This window comes from Mauremys mutica, chromosome 23, assembly GCF_020497125.1.
Source record: "Mauremys mutica isolate MM-2020 ecotype Southern chromosome 23, ASM2049712v1, whole genome shotgun sequence".
Lineage (NCBI taxonomy): Eukaryota > Metazoa > Chordata > Testudines > Geoemydidae > Mauremys > Mauremys mutica.
The window spans coordinates 10,584,161-10,606,137 of NC_059094.1; the positions used below are offsets into that span (position 1 = coordinate 10,584,161).

The window sequence follows — 21,977 nt, forward strand, 5'->3', positions numbered from 1 at the left end:
CCAAATCCCTGACAAGGTCATTCAGTTCACCTTGTGTCATGAGGTGTGGTTCAGAGGAGGAGGATGGGAGAAAATGTGGGTCCTGTGACATTGATGGTTCAGGACCAGAAGTTTCATCCTCTTCCTTGTCTGACTCAAGTGAGAATGATTCTGGTGCATCAGGAACCGGCAGTCCTTCTCCGTGGGGTACTGGGCGTATAGCTGATGGAATGTTTGGATAAAGCACAGTCCATTTTCTTCTTTAACACACCTTTCCCAACTGGAGGCACCATGCAGAAGTAACAATTACTGGTATGATCTGTTGGCTCTCTCCAAATCATTGGCACTGCAAAAGGCATAGATTTCCTTTTCCTGTTCAACCACTGGCGAAGATTTGTTGCACAAGTGTTGCAGCATATTTGTGGGGCCCACCTCTTGTCCTGATCTCCAATTTTGCAGCCAAAATAAAGGTGATAGGCTTTCTTAACCATAGTGGTTATACTGCGCTTTTGTGCTGCAAAAGTCACTTCACCACAAACATAGCAGAAGTTATCTGCACTGTTCACACAAGTAGGAGGCATCTCTGCTCACTTTGGCTAAACAGAAATGTGTCCCTCTGCAAAATCAAACACTGACAAATAAGAGAGCACAACACTGTATGATTTCTAGAGCCGATACAGGGCAATTTGTTCAGCAGAGAGATGTAAGCTTCGTTATGACTGCATCATCCATGACTTCTAGGAATAATATGATGCAATACATATCATGTATGATGCAATACCAGCTTCAGATTGCATCATTCATTGTTTGCCTAAAAAGCAAGTACTGTCCAAACCCAGTCATAGATTTATTCATAGATCCAGTCAAAGATGTATTTTAGTCATTTCTGGTTTAAATTGAGATCCCTTCCCTTTATAACTCACTTATCCTCCACTATTCCCAAGTCAAGGGTCGTATATACTGACCCAATAGCATATCTTGAAAACTAGAGCCAATCAACAATTTTAAAGCATCATTTTCATTCTCAGTGACCCAGAATTAGTAAAGTTTGACTACATTTATTTCAGGAGCATTTTGCCTGTAGAGCAGTGATATCAGGGTTGGAAGGGACCATCTAGTCCAACCCCGTGCTCAGAGCAAAACCAACCCCCAATTAAACTGAGAACACTGTTGCTGACACAAGATTTCAAATACATCACTCCATGCTCCCCCAAAAGCCTGATCCTACAGACACACAACAGCGTGCTCCTCTATTGTGAGAAAGTAGGATCACCACCGATGGCTTTCTAACAGGGGCGGTCCAGGGTTAGTTAAACTTCGCTAACCTTGCTGCGCCCGCTATAGCTCCACGATCCCATGTTATTTTGGGTAAACCGCGCTACCAGGCAGACCCAGCCCACGTGTGCAAGAGAACGATGGTCGGGAGCGGGAGGCGACCTGTGTGAACACGCAGGGCGTTATCAGTGACACGAGTCCTCACCTCGCGGGCCAGGAGCGCGCGGCTTGCAAAGCTGCTGGAACCGAAGGAGGAAATAACCGGTTAGCCCGGGGCCCGGGGAGCTCCCCCAGCCCCCGGCACAGCCCGCGGCCGGCCTCCCTCCCCCCCACGAGAGGCCCCCGGGCCGGCGGGCTGCGGCCTGGCCGCCCCTGCAGGGCCCGCGGCTCCTGCTCTGCATTCGGGGGTGTCCCGGGGCCCCTGCAGGCGCCAATCCCCCGCCCCCGCTCAGCGCAGCGGGCCCGCGAGCAATCACGACCCCCGCCGGCCGCCGTCCCCGAGAGCGGCACGGACCCCCCCGACCTCCCCTTCGCCGCGGGCGGGAAAGGAATCCCGACCCCGCTGGGCCGCCGTCCGCTTCTCTCCCTCCCGCAACGCGCCCGTCGCCGGGGCTTACGCACGCGCACCACTAGCCCCACCCGGGCCCGCTCCGCTCCGGTCACCCACCTCGCTCCGCGGGAAAAGGGCGAAGGAGGCGGGGCAACGAAAATTTATAGCGCCCGGGGCACGACGGGAAGAGCTGGTCCAGAGCGCATGCGCTGCAGCGGTGAGCCGGAAATGGGAGGGGGCTTGCGTCGCTCGGGGCGGGCGCAGGCGCGCGGCAGCCTGCGGCGCGTGCGCTGCGCCATAGCTCTCTGGTTGGGGGCGCTGGCTGCCTGAAGCGCATGCGTAATTCCCAGGGCGGTAGGCGTCACGTGGGGCGGGAAACCCAGGCAGCGCCTCCTGCAGGGGCGCCCTGTCCCTGCCCGAGGCCAGCGAGAGGGGGAGGGGCAGTGGAAGGCAGGACTACGGGGGGACGGGGGGGGGTCACCCTTTGCCTCAGCCAGGAGCTCCTGCAATAAACTTGTAGGTGGCCTGAGGGTGAGCAGACAGCACGTGTGAAAAATCAGGACGCGGGGGTGGGGGGTGGGGAATAGCAGCCTGTATATGAAAAAAAAAAAACCCAAATCAGGACTGTCCCTAGGCAACCGGGACATCTGGTCACCCTAGGCGGCCTCAATGTGCGGCCACCAACTCTTGCTGGTGGCCCCACAGACTTTCCCCTCAAATAAATTAACTTCAGGACAAACAAACATGCACCTATACCCAGCCAAATCACCGCAATTAGTGTGTGTGTGGGCGGGGGGGGGTGTATGTTCCTTTTTGTGTGGACTGGATAATAAAAATAATGCTGTGAAAAGTGAAATTTGCATGTTTGTTAATATCACCGAGTCTGGCGACTGCCGAATCCGGCCTGTGGGATTGCCCCCCCGTGGCGCCGCGAGCCCCGCGCCGCTCCCTTAGGCGGCTGGCAGCACGGGGGGAGGAGGCAGAGGGCTCCTCTGTTGCCTTGCTTCAAGGTACCCCCCCAGCAACTCCCATTGGCCAGGAACAGGGAACTGCGGCCAATGGGCGCTTCGTGAGAGGTACCTGGAGGAGCAGCAGCAGCGGAGCCCTGTGCCCACCCCTGCAACCCGAGGGGCCGTGGTTCCAGCTGCTTCCTGGAGCAGCACAGGCCCAGGAGCCTGCCCTGGCCCTGATGCACACCTCTGCCACCCCGGAGCTGCTCTAGGTAAGTGGCACTGGGCTGGAGCTCACACCCCGCACCCCTCCTGCACCTCAACTCCCTGCCCTGAGCCCCTGCCGCACCCTGCACCCAACTCCCTGCCTTGAGCCCCCTGCACCCCTCCTGCACCCCCTGGTGACAGGAAAGGGGTGGGAAGAGGTGGGGCAGGGGCAGGGCCTCATGGAAGGGGTGGAGTGGGGGCAGGGCTGGGGGCAATGAGGGTGGGGGTGTCAGTAATGCAGCCCTCGGGCCAATGCACTAGACCTCATGTGGCCCTTGTGGTCATTTGAGCTTGAGACCTCTGCTCCTGAGGGTGGAGGGCGGCAGCCAGCTAGCACACAATCTGCTGTACAATGCAGGTGAGAGGAAATTTAGGTCAGAGGCACCAGGACAACAACATTTCCTGTCCTTACAAATAAATCCTGAAGCTCTTCAGTCTAAGATGGACAGGACCTTAGTCATGGTCTCATCTGACAGACCTGCAAAGAATAAAACCACTCAGAACTTAACTGCTCCTCCTCAAGAGGATAAAGGCTGTGTTGCCTCGGCTGGGATTTGAAGTGGTCCCCATTATTTCTCACCTTCCTGCTAGTGGCACAAAATGAAAGACAAGTTGTTTTGTTTACAAAAAAGTCCTAAAATACTTTTATTTAATAATTAAAATTTGTCAACAGGAAGACAGATATACAATGCAATTATTTAGTCTACAGAGATTTTGTACATCAGGGAAGCAACCTGGAAGTACAATGCACCAGTTCCATATTGTTTTCTATAAAGGAAACTTCAATCTTTGCCTCTTGCTTGTGAATCATTGTTTTTGGGGACAGTGAGGGAACCCTGAAGAAACAAGAAATTATCCCCAGTGACTCCTTGCACTAAGAGTCTGATGACTGAGATGAAACAAGGATTAACTGGATCTCCTGGGGTGTGAAGGCAGCAGATGAGGGTGCCACATTACACCCTGTAGGACTGGCCCAGCAGATACTTGGCACATCATGGAAGAAGGGCAGTACCAAGAACCTGAAAAGGCCTCCGCACTAGGCAGGCATACATAGGATTCATGAGCGCAGACCACAAGCACGCTAATGCCAACTGCTAGTCGGCACAAGCTGAGAGTGACCTCCAGCAAAGAGAGTGAATAAGCAACAAACAAAATACGCCAGTGATCCAACAATACAGAACCCTCCACCCCCCCTGTAAAATCCCAAATCCCCCATATTCTTGAGTAACATCTCCCCCGCCTCATTCCAAGTGTTACTTCACCCCCACTGGACAAGTGCTGTGAACATCACTACAGCAGTAGCTTATGTCAGCATTAAAAACATTCAGTAAGAACTGATAAGAGAACATTCTCAGAAGACTGATTGGTTTTAAGGTCACTTTTTAAAACCTCTTCCCCTCCACAGTGTAATTCTCAGAATTTCCAGTAGGTTTCGCTATGAGAATAGAAAAAAGGCAAGTTTCACCCTGATTTGGGAGAGTAAAAAACAAAAATAGAGGAAGCCACAATCAAAGAAAACTTATTACATGCCACAACTTCCTGAAATTAAAAACAAAACTTTAAAAGGCAACCATCATTTCCTGTGTCTGTAGCTCCTGTTAAACAAGACTTCATTGTCTCAAGCCAAGGTCTGTTAGCACAGGAGCAGGTTCGTGGGTTTGGTTTTTGTAAAATAAAAAATTAAATTTACAAGATGCAGCATATGTTGTTAAGTTCTATACATTCCCCTTCCAGGGCAACATACCATTGGTCAGTAGTGATTCAGAATATTAAGTACATTAAAAAGAAGCAAGCAAAACCAAAAAAAATAGTCACATGTCAGTTTCCTGCCAGGGCAGCATTTTTAAAAAAGGTTTCCTTTGTACACAGCAAATATACACACATGCTTCCCAGCTCTCTGGAACATCAGAGCTTAGATTAGTTTTTTCCCCTTACCAAAAAGGGAAAACCAAAAAGTTCCAACCAGTTTGTGAGGACTATTTACAGTGGAGAACAGGGCCCATCCCGCGGGAGCAATAAAGGGAGCTGGGGGAGTGGTGGAAGAGCTCAGTTCCAATGCCGGTGTGGTCCCCAGAAAGGTAAGCCGAGGTGCCTGGATGCCATGGGGAGTATTGCTGTATCATGCGAGGTATAGTGTTCAGTTCCAGCCTGATGGCACTCGAGATGCGTTTGTTCCAGTGAAATGCTACATTCAGATAGGATCCCCCTGCGCCCCAGCTCAGAGCCCTTTTCTGGGTATGGTTTCAAGGCAAAGCTTGGATGAGCCCCAAGGTTCTCTCCCACTATATTGCCCGGGAGATGGAAATAGCATGCGCTTTCAATTCTCTCTCCTCTGGTCTCTCTCTCACTCCCTCTTTTGGAGGATCATGGCCGATGGAACCTAAAATAGAAGAGTAAAACCAGTGTCACACCTGGAATTTGGGTAAACAGTAAGGAAGTGTTGTGGATGTTAAAATATCAGGCTGTCTTTAATAAATTGGTAGTGTCCCCGCACTGACGGTGTGAAATCACTGGGCTCTCAGTGATAATTTTAGAGGCACTTCACGTCCCTGCACACCAATCCACCCCAGTGGGGACTGAGAAAGAACTTCTCCTGCACTGCCAAGCCAACACACTCCCAGCTCTAGCTTTTCATCCTCCATTCACTTCTACGCAGAGACTGGGGAGGGAATTGTGATGGTGTTTTCTGTAACATGGGCACCTGGCTACTTGTTTCACATTCTAGTTAACAGCCGGTTAGTGGTGCATCAGCTTTTGCTCACTATTGATTTACCGGGATTTGAACCCACAACGTACAGGTGAAAGGCTCAATAACCCATTACCCAGTTTCCAGGCCCACCATTTACAGGCAAGTGCACCCAAGAGGGCTCCCCCCAATGGAGAAGGTGCAGATAAATGTCTGCGAAAGCTGCCTCTGGTTATTTCTCCTAGATGGGATTAAAGCTCATTACTCAATATTAAAGCTCAGACCTGCTCTTGGACTAAGAGGCTCAGAGCACAACTTAATGAGCAAGACCAGAAGCAGCTCTGGCCTGTATGGAGGCCTGGGGTCTTGTCTCACTCACCGGGTGAAGTGTTTGCTGTCTTCATGGACTTGCATTTCAGAGCTTTTAAACTCATTCAGTTCCTTTCGGATGGCAGCCTGCACGGAGGGGGAAAGAAATCCTTCAGCTCACCCACACTGTATATTTCCCCCACCGACGATTTACATAGACCCAGAACGTGCTGCATGTACAAATCTGCTTGTGGCTGGTCTGCAGCATCTCAATGACTTTTAATGAATAAAATGAAGGGCACGTGTAGTTTTTGAAATGGACAGGACTACCCACAGCCTCCATTTCCTCGTCATTGAAGAGGGAGCTTGCAGACAGCTGTAACCCAAGCGAAGTACTGGAGATCAAACTCAGCAGCTCCCCCATTTCTTCTTCAGCAACCTGAGTCTGGAGTGGGGTTAACCCGAAAATACTGGCTAATCCCCAGATGCTTGATACCCTAAGGCCTGCCTGGTTCCTAAGGGGGGATAGTGCATGGAACTGGACTGAGACTTTCCTGCAGCGATCCTGATCAGGCCAGCCTCAGCCTGCCAAGAACATCCCCCTCTTACTTGGGTCTTCTGCTATTGGCTCCTGTCCACTCCTTCAGATCAGAGGCCAGAGCAAAAAGAGGAAGGTTGGGCTGGGAATGGGGAGAAAGCGGCGTGGAGCCCAAACGGGCCTTGTGTGTAGAGAACAGGAAACTGTTGGCCTGCTGGTAGCAGGTGGGTGCTCAACAGGATGGGGCTAGGGAGGTGGGAGGAGTCATTCAGGAGAGGGGAAGGAGACCGGGGTCCCACCACATGGAAGAGTTGAAGCAAAAGGAAGAAGAGCCAGTTTACTTTGCTCACATCCCTGAGCGTGGGGTCTCCAACCCGGGGCTCCAAGGGCTGGGAATCGTGTTCTCCCCATTACCTTGTCAGCAGGTGTGAGTTTTGTCCACGGCTTATCTGCTCTCCGGTCATAGTCGTGAGCATCTGTCACTTCCACATATTCATGAAACCTCAGGATCTTCCTAGCTTGCAGTTCAGCCACTGTAGGCCTTTGACTAAGCTGAAAGCAACAGAAGACAAGTCAGCTGCAACCGCACTGGTCACCAGTGTGAATTCTGGCCAAAGACCCCCACCATTTGATCTTTATGGTGCATATATGAGAGATCACTAGCCACAGATCATTGCTTGTGATGTGGGATGCAACAAAGCACCCCCGTATGGTCCTTAATGAAGAGTTAATAATTGCCTCATCAGTGACGTGAGTCTATGGTAGGGTTTATAGTGTAAAACGCGCACAGGGCCAGGATGGCATTTCAAATGAGAGCACCAGGAACAGATGGAAGGGAGGACCTCGATACAGCAATTGTGGGATCCACCCCTAACCTGATTCTAATGTGTGATTCCCCCCTACTGCCCCAGGGAATGGCAACATTCACTCAAGTTCCGTATCAATATGCTCTGTAAAAATTCCCTCCCAGCCACAAGTATGGGATGAGTTTAACCCTGTCCCCCTGGGCTAGACCCATCTGGGATCAACAGCTAATCCCGTTGGTATATGGGAGACACAGCGTTAGAATCTGGGATCGTCTGTCCATTTCACACCCCATTCTGGAAATGGAGTCCACAATTCTTGAACCTGCCTGCCTAAAGTTAGGTTCCTAAATCCGTGTCTAAGGACCCAAATAGAAGTGGCCTGTTTTTCCAGAGGTGCTGGGCACAAATCCCACAATGGCTAAGCAGCTGCGGCTCCCGTCAGTTTCTCCTAGGTATTTATTTAGGAACTTGATTTCAGGCCACCCAGTTTGAAAACCATGGCGGCTGCTGTTTTAATATGGAACTCTGACACTGGAGTGATAGGTGCAGTAGGAATACCTCGACTGACCAGACCGATTCCCAGCTTGTTACAGTCAGAGGGCGCTCAGGATAACCACAGAGCAGTCTCATGACTCCCCCACCCCTCTATGTTCTCTTAGGTGCTTACAACCGCCACCATCCACAAAAGATCAGAGAGACGGGAAACACCACATGGAGCAGTACCTTTCTGGTGAGGCGGCGTTTAATCTCCCGCTTCTCAGCCTGCCGGTCAGCCTCATTTTTTTCTGGCAAGGGGGAAAAAAAATGTTTAATTTAAAGCAGTGTCACCACCACTCGTTGAAAACCACTGTCAAGAGCTGAACACAGAAAACCAGCTTTTCATATCAGTGGAATGTCTGCAGTAACTGCAGGCATGCTGAGCCCACTAGGGTCTGAATCAGACATCCTTACTCTAACAGTCCATAGACTAAGGATGGCAGAATGGGCCTTGCCTCAGGATGGTTCAGTAGCTAACCAGAGCCCGCTCCGGACTAGCAGAGGACTCTGGGTAAAATTTTCTAAAATGCCTGAGCAACTTTGGTTCCTATGGGCCTACGTCACATTTTAAAATGGGTGTTTGAAAATTCCCTCCTCTAAATCTGTTATGCCAGGGGTTCTCAAACTGGGGGTTGGGAGCTGTCAGCCTCCACCCCAAATCCCGCTTTGCCTCCAGCATTTATAATGGTGTTAAATATATAAAAAAGTGTTTTTAATGTATAAGGGGCGGTCACACACAGAGGCTTGCTATGTGAAAGGGGTCACCAGTACAAAACTCTGAGAACCCCTGTGTTATGCTAATGGTTAAAGAGCAATACAGAGAAGGAAATTTCTGTTTAAATTCATCTCTAAGCTGACATTTTATTTTCCAGAGTTGATTTTTTAAGTCTTGTCTCTTTTCACCATTTACACCGTTAACTCTAATTGCATTCATCATGGGCAACAAAGCTAGACAGACCATAGTCACCTGCTGTGTTTTATGCCATAGCATGATGCAGTGATCTGTGGGCTGCACATATTGCAGTCGAATGTTTACACCGAAGCAAAACGCTTTTTCTTTAATAACTTCACGGGAAGAAATTGTGCGTGTTATTTCACAATCCTTCAGGTGTAAATTACTTGCGTGTTCACACTATTGTCCAGGAAGCGTCAGACAGGACAGCGTCCCCACAGAAGGGATACAGAACAGTGTATTAACCCTAGCTCAGCACAGTTTGTAAACGGGCCCAAAACTCTGCTCTAAATCTGCTGAAGGCATACGTTCTGCCCCTGCGCCCCCGTGATGCTACAACTGAAAAGCAGGGCCTTCTATTGCAGGCTTCTGCATTTCATGGAGTCCCATTTATTAATCAGAATTCAAACCATTTCTACTGGGTAACAGTGTAACTAGGAAATCTACTGAAATTGTTTTTATACAGTGATGTAGCCAGGCCACAGACTGCCCTGTCACCACAGTCCCAAGCAGAGGCCCTTCTGTATTTAGCCAATTTGCCCAGGAGATCTCAGTGCATCTGGAGTGAAGTGAAGCATTAAGAGGAAACTGATTAAACAAAGGGAAAAAACCCAGCAATACTTGTAATTGTTTGGGAGCTTTAGTGCTGCTGTTACTCACGCTGAAGTATGTTCCTTTGCTCCAGCTCTTCTGCCGTTGGTCTCTGACTTAGTCGCCTAAACAAGAGGAGGTAAAAACCGTTACACTTGCCCAGCCATATTCCCGCAGGGGACACAGACGCGAACACTCATTTGGAGGCAGCAGGGAACAGAGTCAATACGATACTCACTTTAATCGTCTTACTGCTCAAACCAGACAGCTCTGCCCTCCCCCCACTAACACAGCTTTTCACCCGGACAGCAGAATCCACTACACTGAACTTGGCCTAAGTGGGTCCTGCTCCCATGGAGCTGTCTGGGCCAGACAGCAGTGGTGTAAGTAAACAGGCAGGACAAGCTGGGCAGAAGTTGGGTGTAAATGGTCTCACAGTGTAACTTCTAATGCACCTGTATTTGTTGGGTGCTTCGAACAGGTTAACTTGCCCGTATGGGAGGGCTGGAGCAGAGCAGCGGAGCCCGCGTGAGGATGTCAGATAAAGCAGGGCACAGCTGCCACTCTACAATATTTGTCACATGGAAACAGGTCACTTGTTCTTCCTTCTCCACTTCAAGGAGCGGGGGCACAATTGGGTGGCACAAGCTGACCCACACCTAGCGCACTGGTAACCAGGGGCTTATCTCCCCTGCCCCCTCGTGCTGTCTGGACGCAGCAGAACACCCATGCTGGCCAGGCTGGTGAGTGCACAACTGCAGTCTGGAGCGGAGGAAGGTGAGAAGCCGCTGAAGGGGGCTAGTTTGGTTGGTCAAGTATCTGGCTGCCTCCTTTCTCTCTCCGGGGGCTGAGGCGAGGAAGTGGAACAGGGAGCAGTGAGTGGAAGCAAAGAAGCCTCTGAAGCATTTGGTATCGGCTGCTGTCAGACAGGTACTGAGATATCGTACAGCAATTCCTGTTCTTAGAAATGCCAGCACAGCAAGGGCTGAAGCAGCCCAGAAGCATCATTGCAGGGGAATCCCAACTGGATGTGAGGGAATCCAACTCAGCTGTGGGCAGCACGAGAAGGGTTCCAGGTGTGTCCCTCCAGGGCAAGACACTTTGCAGCCCTGCTTTTAGTTCACAGCCACAGAACTCCTGCTCCTCCCCAGGCCAAATTCAGCCCTGGGGTTAAGGGAGTTGTACCCTCTAACTTCCTTCAGGAAGTGCAGTACCAGTGCCACGCACAGAATGCCTACTCACAGCAAGCTAGACGATCGTGCCACTTGCACCAGTTTTCCAAATTACATCTGTCAAGTTGCTCACATCCCAGCTCCATGTGGCCCCTCGAACTTTGTTTTTACCAGCACACTTCAATCCAGGAAATGAGACGTCTGACAGGCTCTCAGGGCCTCTGCTTTGTGTGTGAGAGACGCCAGGCTGTCCTGTGTGACATGTAAGCTGCTTGTCTTTACATTATTTCGGAGGGACATGACACGCAAGCCTAGCACCCCAGCCCCAGTGCAGCAGAGAAAAAGCCTCCTTGTTGCCACATTTCAGGCCAGCAGATTTCTTGGCTCACCCTTAGTTCTGCCAAAGGTTTGAGAGGATTTTTCTTTTCCTCTGCATTTTATACCTGATCAGCGCTGTCCCAATCTGCTGCCGAATTTCATTCCACTCCTCCTTGCTCTTCCGAGGGAAAGCATTCTTTTCCTCCAGCTCCTGCTGGGTGGCCGTGGTGCCCAGTTTCATGGCCAGTGTATCTTTCCTCTTCACCTTGTTAGCTAGAGCGCCTGTGGGAAAGGGAAGAAGGGATCCTTGCATGAGTAAAGAGAGCTGTGCCCTCAAGCTGTAAAAAAGGGGTGAGACCCACAGGCCAGCCTGGCGTCTCACACACACAATGGTCAAGTACCACAGCTCCCCTGTTGGCAGGAGCTCAGTGTCACTAAGGTAATACAGCTACAGCACAGCCTGCAGCATGGTAAAAGGAGTAACGCCATCCTGGCTAGCGAGAGGGAGCTGGAAGAGTGTGTGGGTCCTATTCTGGTGGGATCTCCTGCTGGAATTTTCCCCCTCAGGCAGGGATATACACGGGCTGGTTGGCAGCTGAGGTATTTGAGGAAGTGTGGGAAGGGGGAACATAACACAACAATGGCCATACTGGGTCAGACCATTGGTCCATCTAGCCCAGTATCCTGTGTTCCGACAGTGGCTGGTACCAGACGCTTCAGAGGGAATGAACAGAACGGGGCAATCATCAAATGATACATCCTCTGTTGTCCAGTCCCAGCTTCTGGCAGTGAGAGGCTTAGGGACACCCAGAGCATGGCGTTGCATCTCTGACCATCCTGGTTAATAGCCATCGATGGACCTATCTTCCATGAACGTATCTAACTTTTTTTTTTAAACCCAGTTATTCTTTTGGCCTTCACAATATGCCCTGGCAACAAGTTCCACAGGTTGCCTGTGCGTTGTGTGAAGAGGATTGTTTGTTTTATACCTGCTGCCTATTAATTTCATTGGGTGACTCCTGGTTCTCATGTTAAGTGAAGGGCTAAACAACACTTCCCTATTCACTTTCTCCAAAGCACTGGTGATTTTATAGACCCCTATCATATTCCCCCCCATATCCCCCCTTAGTCATCTCTTTTCTAAGGTGGCCAGCCCCAGTCTTTGTAATCTCTTGTCACATACAAGCCGTTCCATTCCCTTAATCATTTTTGTTGCCTTTTTCTGTACCTTTTCCAATTCCAAATTGTACCTCTTTTGAGAAGGGGCAACCTGAACTGCACACAGTATTCAAGGTGTGGGCGGACCATAAATTTATATAGTGTCATTATGATATTTTCTGTCTTGTTATCTATCCTTTCTTAACAGTTCCTAGCATTCTGTTAGCTTTCTCGACCGCCACTGCACAGTGGGCAGACGTTTTCAGAGAACTAGTCACGATGACGCCAAGAACTCTTTCTTGAGTGGTAACAGCCCCCATCGTTTTGTATGTACAGTCGGGATTATGTTTGCCAGCGTGCATTGCTTCGCGCACTGTGGATATGTAGCTTGTCAGGAAGCCAAGAGGCTAACGCCTTGGGACACTGCACTGACCAGACTTTTGGTTTGAATCCTGACGTGTCTAAGTGCAGTTGTGTGTGTAGGAGTAAAGCTGGCCTCCCAACGGTGAAACCTTACTGTTATGGCTTTCGTCTTCCTCTTCATCCTCCTCATCCTTATACAGGATGGGTCCCTCGGAGTCCGAATCACTCATCCCCTCCTCCTCCTCCTCCTCCTCCTGCAGCGGCTGTGGCATTAGCCTAGGAATGACCGTGACAGATGGTGCATCTCCAATGTAAACGTGAGGACCTGAACTCCGTTCGCCCTCCTGGTCTGCTTCCTCCTCCTCTTCATCATCATCTGGACTAACAAAACGCACACAATTATTATTTCTTTTAACAATGATTCACTTGGAAGTCAGGGATTTGTTCCATCCCCAGCCCCAATGACAATTTAAATGGAAGCCTATCTACAGAAGGTAGGTCACTAGCACTGTAACTCTTTCCTAGCCAATGGCTGTTTGCCTGGGGCTGCTGCCCCCCCCCCTTTACCCCACACTCTTTCATGGAAGCCCAGCTGAGCTACGAGCAAGAGTATTCAGACCTCCTTACCCTCCAGTAGCACCTTCCCTCCAGGGATGTCAACGTGCTTTAAACTTTCACGAATTGCAGTAACTGAGACAGAGATTATGGGTGGGATTTCCAAATGCACTTAAGGGAGTTGGGGGGTTAAGGAGCCCAAGTCAAGACGCTTCCTTGGGTGCTTTGTGGCTAGTCCAAAACAGTAGCAGGTTGAAGGAGCTCTGCCCGTGCCGTAATCCCTGCCTCATCCCTCCTTCCTGAAGAGTCGGAAGGATGCCTGGCTCTGCAGGCACCAATTCAAGGAGATGCATTGTCTGAGGCACCTGCGGCTAACCCCTTCCTGCCCCCCATCCCCAGCCAACCCCATTTGGGGTTTCAGGGTTCAAACTTGCTGCCGAACCCGAGCAGAGTGTGTGGGGCGAGGGGGAGAGGAGGAGGATGGGGGGGGGACTACCACATCAAATCCCAAGCAGTCTCTCTAGGTCATCAGAAGCAGATCATGGATGAAAGAAGAAACTGAGGATCTCACTTTGTCTCGTCAGTGCAATTAAATACCTAGATTCCTCTGAACTGTTTTTGCTTTTCCTGCCTAGGGTACCAAGGTGATCACCACTTCTCCGAACACTCAATTCCCGGGGCACTTTCCACAATCATGGGTCTTGCCCTAGGCCGTGGGGCGCAGCGTTCCCACACCACAGTGCAGGCTGCTGTGTGCCTGGCTGCCCCCCTACCCATCAGTGCTCCCGCCCGCACAGAGTCTGTACTCACACTTTCAGCATCTCGATGGTGACTGGCAGCGACCTGGCCCGGCCCAGGGTGCCGTTGTCCTCGTAAAGGCTGTCGTTTTCGAAGAGCAGCGAGTGAGCCCTGTGCGACCCCTCTGCAGGTGGGGTAACTGGCAGGGGGCTTGCCAGCGCCTGCTGGATCCGGATGTGCAGTGGGATCTGGGGCAGCCGCGTTGGCACGTGAGGTTCTCCGAACCCCTGCTCTCCTGCCCGCTTGGGCACTTCCAGTGACCTGAGATCTTCCTGTGGAGGGGTCTCCTTGGGCAGTTCCAGGGAGATCTGGGGTTCCATCGCAGGGCTGGAGGCAGGCAGGGGCGTGCGCGGGGGCTCAGGAGGTACGTGGCGGGGCAATGGTGGAGAAGGCGACGGTGGCGGGTGAGACACGGTGATATGCACTGGTACCGATGCGGGACGAGCAGCTGTCACTACCCTATCGCTTGGTGGTTTCGAGGCAGCAGTTGACTCCAGCGAGGGTGCCACGTTAGATGGAATGCCTCTCTTGGGTGGTAGGGGCGGGGAAGGCTTTGATGAGCCCATACCACTGTTCACTGCTTGAGACAGTTCAGCTGGAAGAGAAGAGAGATCCCACATTTTATTAGGGCTTCGCCATAGCCCCAGACCCCTCACTCATCCACTGGCTGAGCCCAGAAAGCACTCAGGAGGCTACGGGGTCCAGTGGTTAGAAGCAGGCAGATTCTGACCCACCGAGACCATGATCAGACTTCATGACCTCCTGCAGTCTCAGCTACTCGCCCCCTAAAGCCAGATGCCAGAGGTAACTGGGTGGCAAAGCTGCTCACTTGCTCTTCTAGCTACTAAGGTAAGAAGTCAGGACAGCAGCCAGGAGTGAGCAGGCTGGAAGAGCTCCTGCTCGTCTTGTTGGCTTGGCGAGAGTGCAGCAGCAGGGCCAGCTCCAGGAAAGGCAGCATTCCTTGGGCAGGTGCAGGACCTGCAGATCGTATGCTGCTCACTTAGCACAGGAACGAATGCAACCAGGACGCTGTGTGTCTGCATTTACAGTCATCGCCCAACAATGGAATCTGATACAACATCCCCAAGAAAACCCTGGACTTTAAGCTTTTCTCTTCATACAACCTTTTTAGGCTATTGCTATTTGAAGACAAAAGTCAGCGGGACTGAAACGTTAACATGCTCACACTCAGTTTAGCTGTCAGAGCTAGCCACAGAGAACATTACTGCTAGCCACTCCTCTCCAGCATGAAAGTGCTTTCCCTACGCCATGTGGACTCAACACTGGGTCACCATAAATCCTGTTACCAGCTTACCCCTCATCTATGGTTCTACTGTGGTCACTAGTATCTAAGGCAGAGCTGATGTCATGATTCCTCATGTGTCCAGAGGGGTTTATAGGACCCATGAAATCTACAGCTGGGGAAGTCCCGTCCCAATTTGTGGGGCAGGCCTGAATTTAATACAGGGGTCTGTGCTGTTTGATGCTGATCAAGGAGAGAACAACAAGAACGTGACTAGGGGAAGAGGGCTGGGGCCCAAATGTAATGTGCCCCATCCAGAAAATACAGTCTTCAGTAGTGGCTCCCAAAATTGGAGACCTCACACTTGGTATGTCAATTCCGTCCTACAGGGGAACACCCAGTATTTAAAAAGGACATTGGACTCTTGCTGCAGTGCAGAGCCCTGCAGTGGGACTGGGATCCCGTGGGTCCCACAGGACCCACTGCCATAATAGCGGGAGCAGGTGGGAGTGGGATAATAAAGGCTCTTCGGCAGTGGCTTTTTGGCCTTTAATATTTATGCAGTAGCAGCTTCTTAGGGTTGAAAGGTCAATTTCCCTCCTACCAAACTGCTTGGAAAATGTCAGTTTTCTTCTGTGTCTGCTCGTTTTCACCGCCACAATCACATCTGTATCAACATATTCCCCAGAACTGGGGCAAGAGATACTAGTCCAGTGGTGCTGCGGAACCACAAAAGGCAGCAAGGGATGAGGAGATTGTGCTTTCTGGACACATTTTTCAGCTGTTTCGAATTTACAGACTTTTCCCTTACAGATTGAGGCCAGGATCCTGTCTAGTGCTGAATGTCCTCAGCTCCCACTGACTTCTGCTTTCAGTGCTGCTCAAAGCCACACAGGATCAGCCCTAAGAGATCAGGTTTGGGTACTAAGAGCCTGATTCTGAGGGGCCAAGTAGCCAGCACCTCCCATAAATGGGAGTTAGAAAAGCAGAGCACCCACAGGACCAGGCCCTACTGCAAGTGTCCTGTGAATCCAATCCGTCTCCCTTCATGAGTAAGGCAAAGGGGTCTCTCTCACTGGGCTAAAAATTAGTTTCACTGCACCCAGGACAGTACAAACTCCTCTGACCCAACACAGAAGCCAACATATTACTCTAGTAAAGGCTAAATTTGCCACTTTGCTGTGAACGACACAGCTGCCCCTGTACCTGGCGTGGCCTTGCCAGAATCCATGCACACCCTGTGAACTGCTGTTGGGTAAAAGTTCGTTGTGCATTTCCTGAGCCTATCCTGCCGCAAAGTGTCGTTTAAGAGGCCAGTGGCATAGGATGAGAAAGCAGAGATGGAAGAGACGGGTTACGTCAGCCACATTCACCTCTTTCCAGGGCTGTTCCCTTCCACTTTGTGCTCTGTCACCTAGTCTTTATTCTGTCAGTCAGCGGGGCTTCCACCAGTTCCTTTGGGAGCCTAGTCCTCAATCTCACCATCGACATTCAGGCTGGATATTCCTTCGCCTAATTCAAATCCATTGTTCCTAGTTATACCTTTACTATGTGTTAAATATTTTCTTCCCCTCCTTGGTGTTTACACCATCCAAACACACATCCCTTCAGTTTCACTCTTTAGTATCCAACCTGCAGAACAGCTAACTCCAATCCTGCTTTCAATACCTTTGTATCAGGAACAACAGCATCGCGCTGAGTATTTAAAGGTAGGTCTGTACAGAGTACAGTTGTGAAATCGGTCACTGTTTGGATGTGGATTCTCAACAGGCAAAGCAAGCAAAACAGGTGCAGAGCTCTTCAGCTCTACTTACATGTAACTCCTCTCACTCCCGCCACACCCTCTGCCATAGGTGTCTGAGGCCCTACCCTGGGGATAGCAACAGAATGACACTTTGCTGTCTTTCATTACCATTTTTTTCTCAGCGCTATCTGCAATTAGTGCTGGGGCATTTCAAATACCACCCATGTTGTGTGCAAGCAGCTTAAGCAAGCAAAGAAGGTATTTCCTTGCATGCACAACAGGAACGGTCAGACTAGTTTTGTCATCCGGCAAACAGCAGTTTAATATCATGTAAAACCTGCTAGAGCAGAGAGCATCCCAGAGCAGAAAAACTGAATTAATTGGTTCGTATTTATTTTTTAGTCTGGAGAAGTAGTGTTATTTGCTTGTGGAAATGAAAGCACTGGCCTAAGCCTACTGCAGATCGTCCTGCGCTGGCTTTCTCTATACAGCTCTGCTAATGCCTCCCAAACAAGACCTGCATAAGCCCGGCCACCATTCTTGAGATGGATTCATTCCACAGCTCTGCCCTAGGGTGACCAGACAGCAAATGTGAAAAATCAGGACGGGGGTGGGGGGTAATAGGAGCCTATATAAGAAAAAGACCCAAAAATCGGGACTGTCCCTATAAAATCGGGACATCTGGTCACCCTACTCTGCCCATACATCTCAGTCCTGATCCGTGGCACTCCTTGCTACTCCTGTCCAAAGACTAGCAACAGAGCTGTGCAGTGGTTCTGAGATGGCGACTGGCCTTTAACAGCTTCATTCAGTTCACTTAACACATTTCATTTGTGACTTATTCAAGATTTAACCAAGACATCTAAGAGACCAATACTTAATATTGGGCTAACTGCATGGCAAGAAACTCCCCCCCAACATGTTCTGTTAAAACACGTTTGGAAATAGATGCATTTAATTCTTTATTTAACCAGCACTGGGAAGAATCAGCTCTTAGTTTACATTTTAGCACTCTGGGGTTTGCCAGATGAGCAGCCCTGCAGCCTGAATTTCTCAGTTTAGCCACAGCGGCAAGGGGGGGAGGCTTCCCCAACATCCCTGCCTTGCCAATGCAAGACCCACTAACAATCCCAAGCCTTCCAGTCCAGCACAGCTGATAAATTCCCACATTGGTCAAAGATTAAAGACATTTTATTACAACAGTGATTTTTAATCTCAGTCACTACCCTTCACAGGAAAACTAGATCCTGCCTCACTTGATCAGCCGCTGGATACATCGGTGCTAGGCAGATTGTTCGGTTTGTAGCGCCACTTGAAAGTAATTAACATTTGCCCTGTGCTGATGGGACCAGCACCAACAGAGCTCACCCAGTTTCCACGCCTGTCCAGTGGTCAAGCGTCGAAGGTCCTTGATTAGCTCACAGGCATTCGAGACATGTTACTGTCTGAACACAGCAACACAAATCTTCCCTTCCAAACAGAGTCTGCAATCTCAAAGAACGAACGAAAGTGCATCCTAGGTTTGACTGACAGCCACTTGCAAAGAGGCAGACACTTACCTATTAAAGGGTTGCTATTTCTGTTCACCGGCTTCGGGGGCGGGATGGGGGGCTGTTTGGCAGGCACCACGCTGGTTGTACTTGTGGTAGCAGTAGTGTTAGTGCTGGCAAGAGCAGGGGGCACAGTCCTGGGGGCTGGGCAAGGGGCGACCGTGGAATTGACCGTCTTTGCTATGCTGGTGGCGGCAGTAACAGCAGAGGAGGATGCAGTCCTTGTAGTGCGGCTGGCAGGGACAGGATCCCTTGCCTGCACATCACTTGCCTCCTGAGAAGAGGACGAGGGTCTTTTCGGAGGAAGCAAAGGCTGTTTGGGTGCATGCGGCTCGTGAGGAGGCTCCATTTCTGAACTAGGATTGCTACTGGATGAGCCTGCAAAGTGAAACACAAAACAAGTGCTTGGTGAATGGTGGGACCCAAGAGAAGAGAATTCAAAACAGATATTTCTTTATGAGAAGCTGAAGCAAGACTGATTTCCTACCTGGTCTTTTCTTTGGTTCCTCAACTGGAACAGACTTTCTAAGACTTGATTTCTTCCCAACCTCTTCCTCCAGGTGGGCCAAGTTTGACATCCCAGAACCACCAATGGGGACTGTATGCCCGTTCTTCAACGCAGCATGGCTGAGTTTGTCTGGTTCCTCTCCATCTGTGAGGGGATGGGGGTGAGGAATGAACAGAAAACCATCAGAAAAGGCAAAAGATACTGAATACTTAGTCCTGCCATGAGAGCAGGGGGCTGGACTAGATGACCTCTTGAGGTCCCTTCCACTTCTATGATATGAAGCCTGAGAAAATACACACCTATCAGTAGGCAGTGAACTGACAATAGATTGCCAATGATTGTCTATTTAAAAATCTGCAAGTATCCACAACACTCCTTTTACTTCTGGAATATCTGGTCCTAGAATTACTTTCTGCATAAAATAGCACATGGTAACATCAGCACCAAGTTAGTTTGGAGCTCTTGATTTCAACAACAATATGCTAAAAGACAGTATAGGGCCTGATCTCCTGTAACTCTGGTTTATTCCAACAATCTGTTTATTCCCCCATCAGTCTCCCATTCAATGGGCTCATTTACAAAGGAACATATTTACAAGGTTCAAAGTTAGGATGCCTTCAAGGCCAGCACTATCCCATGATCAGCAGTCCAGCAGCTGTTGCAATCAAGGTCTTGTAGCCTTCTGCATCAGCCTACTTAAAGGGCTTTCTAATGAACCCCTGTACTCTGCTACATTACAGAACTCAAAATGCTGGCCAGGTTTCCACTGTATGTACAATAGATTTGTTCTGAAGACAAGATTAATTCAGTGTTCCCAGGGCACTGATACCTTCCATATTGGTTTGTACATGGCATTCCTGCAGCAGAATGATGAGCAGCCCCAAACCTTTGAACAATGGAGAAGACGAGTTTCCTTAAATGAAGACCCATCTCTCCTACCTTCCTTTTTGATTTAGGTCTAGAACGTGTTTTCATACCCTTCGTCAACCTTAATCCTCACTACTTCTTACCATGTCTTCTAGAGCACTGTTCCCTAAACTCTGAAAGTTGAGCATTTCTTCAGGAAAACAAAGACAGCCACACACCGCTTCAGCCCTGCCATAGTATTACAGAAGCTCTCCCCGACATAACGCTGTGCACACAAGTGCTTATGTTGGTGTAATTTATGTCACTCCAGGGGGTGATTTATTCACACCCGAGTGACAAAAGTTTTGCTGACATAAGCTGTAGCGTAGACATAACCTTAGTTGTCACCCATTTGATTGATGGAACACGTTTGTTTCCACTCTCAGCTATTGTTTCAAGCTCTCTGAGAACTCAGGCAGATGTTGCTATGTTGGTTAAATTTGCTTAAGCTTGGTCTACACTTAAAAGTTTGGGTGACATAGCTATGGTTCTTCACTGAGCACGGCTAAATCAGTGGAAGAATTTTTCCGTCAACCTAGCCACCACTGCTCAGAGATGGATGACCTATGCTGATGGAAAAACCTCTTCCGTCGTCGTAGGAAGCGTCTGCAGTATGGCACTCCAGCAGCATAGCTGTGCCACTGTTGCGCCAGTAGTGTAGACGTGGCCTTAGTGTGTCTATGGTTTTCTTTGCAAACACGAGACTTTAATTTTAAAACTGAAGCCAGGACTCTGGAGGACAATCCAGATGGCCATCTGACTAATCCTTTGTGCCCTTCGTACGAGTTCCCTCACACAGGGAAACGCTGCCGTTAAATCTGCCTATCATCTCCCTTGGACAGTTCCCTAGATATTACACCCCCCTGCTCCGCCTCAGCTATTCAAACTCTCTCCTTACGCCTTCCCATGTTCTCCAGGTTCTGGCACGTTCAGGATGCTGCTGCTGGCTCTCTCTCATTCTCACCCCCAGCCATTTCAATTCCAGTGGCTTTCCATAATCTAGTTCAAAATGGTCGTCTTTGCTTTTAAACCCTCCATGAGCTTGGGCCAGCCTGCCTCAAGGACTCTGGTACTCATTCCCTATGTCCCCTCTCTGGATAAACCACCTTCTCTACACCTCTTCCCCATGCAGCCCTCCTGTATCTGCCACAACTCCAGCTATTTTCACATCCCATCTGAACACGTCCTCGCTACCCCAGCCAGCTGCTCTCCTTTATTTGTGTTACAATTTAGAGTTTTGCCTGCACTGTTTGCAATTTGTAAGGTGAATACTAGACACAATGCAGCTGTGTAGAATTGAATTAAGGACAGAAAAGAAGTTTATTAAAACGAGCCACTGAGACCTGAATGTCAGAACCCACAAGCCAGCAGAGCGTATACAAGTGGGTAAAAACTTTTTCTGCTCTCTCCAGAACACTTATCTTTCGGAAAATACACTGATCTTCTGAGTGCAGGATTTAAAACTGCGACCAATTGTAGAAACCTCCCACTGACTTGCAACAAAAATATCAGCGAGTCAATTTCTATGATTTAAAATCTGTCCACCTGACAGTTTTACTTTGTTTAATCTTATTGTAATTGTCTTCACTTCTTAACCCAGGTCATGTGACTGCAGCCAAAACACAAAATTCCATCTCTTAGCAACACTCCTGCATATCAGCCCCTTGTTACACTCTCCCCATCTGCCATCTCTCTCTCTCGGGAAATTTATATCCAGCCTACATTTTCGCTTCCTCAGTTTCATCCCATGACCTCTCATTACACACCTTTGAACACACAAAATTTCTCCCTTAACTTGGTGTTCACAAGGGTCAAATCCTTGTGGATGACTTCAGTCATATTTCACCCTATTTCGCTAGAATCTTTCCTCATGGGTTGTTTTAATCATTTTTTGCTGCTTTTCCTACAGTTTGGCTACAATTTTCTGACAAGGAGGAGCCCAGAAATGAATGCACCATTACAGGCCTGTCTCAGAGGCATGTGAAAGACACCTATCCCCTCCTTGATGGAACGCCTCTACACAAGCAGCTCAAAACCCGTACTGAATTTTTGTTTCCTTTCATTTGGCCTTGCAGCCCTAGAAAGAAATCAAATTCAACATTATAGATAGCCTATTTCTCACTGGGGCTAGGATATAAACTGAAACATGATCAGAACAACCTGGAGATTATAGTGAGCATGAATGAGAAGGACAGGAGCATGGAGGGATGGTGCCAAAGGCT

At 49.5% G+C, this 21,977-nt stretch overlaps 1 protein-coding gene across 6 annotated transcripts in view; it reads right to left on the reverse strand.

Annotated features, from left to right (window-relative positions):
• Positions 1-3,642: 3,642 nt before the first annotated feature.
• The window catches only part of PHACTR4 (phosphatase and actin regulator 4), a 93,423-nt gene continuing 75,088 nt past the window's right edge, over positions 3,643-21,977 (reverse strand). For all 6 annotated transcript variants that reach the window (XM_044997749.1, XM_044997751.1, XM_044997750.1 and 3 more), the window contains 10 exons: positions 18,829-18,993; positions 18,351-18,719; positions 13,817-14,399; positions 12,606-12,832; positions 11,056-11,212; positions 9,510-9,565; positions 8,084-8,145; positions 6,969-7,106; positions 6,087-6,163; positions 3,643-5,401 (listed from right to left, as the gene is read on the reverse strand). In XM_044997749.1, the coding sequence (XP_044853684.1) occupies positions 5,386-5,401; positions 6,087-6,163; positions 6,969-7,106; positions 8,084-8,145; positions 9,510-9,565; positions 11,056-11,212; positions 12,606-12,832; positions 13,817-14,399; positions 18,351-18,719; positions 18,829-18,993 (1,850 nt within the window). In that variant the 3' untranslated portion in view covers positions 3,643-5,385. The remainder of the gene's footprint in view (positions 5,402-6,086; positions 6,164-6,968; positions 7,107-8,083; positions 8,146-9,509; positions 9,566-11,055; positions 11,213-12,605; positions 12,833-13,816; positions 14,400-18,350; positions 18,720-18,828; positions 18,994-21,977) is intronic.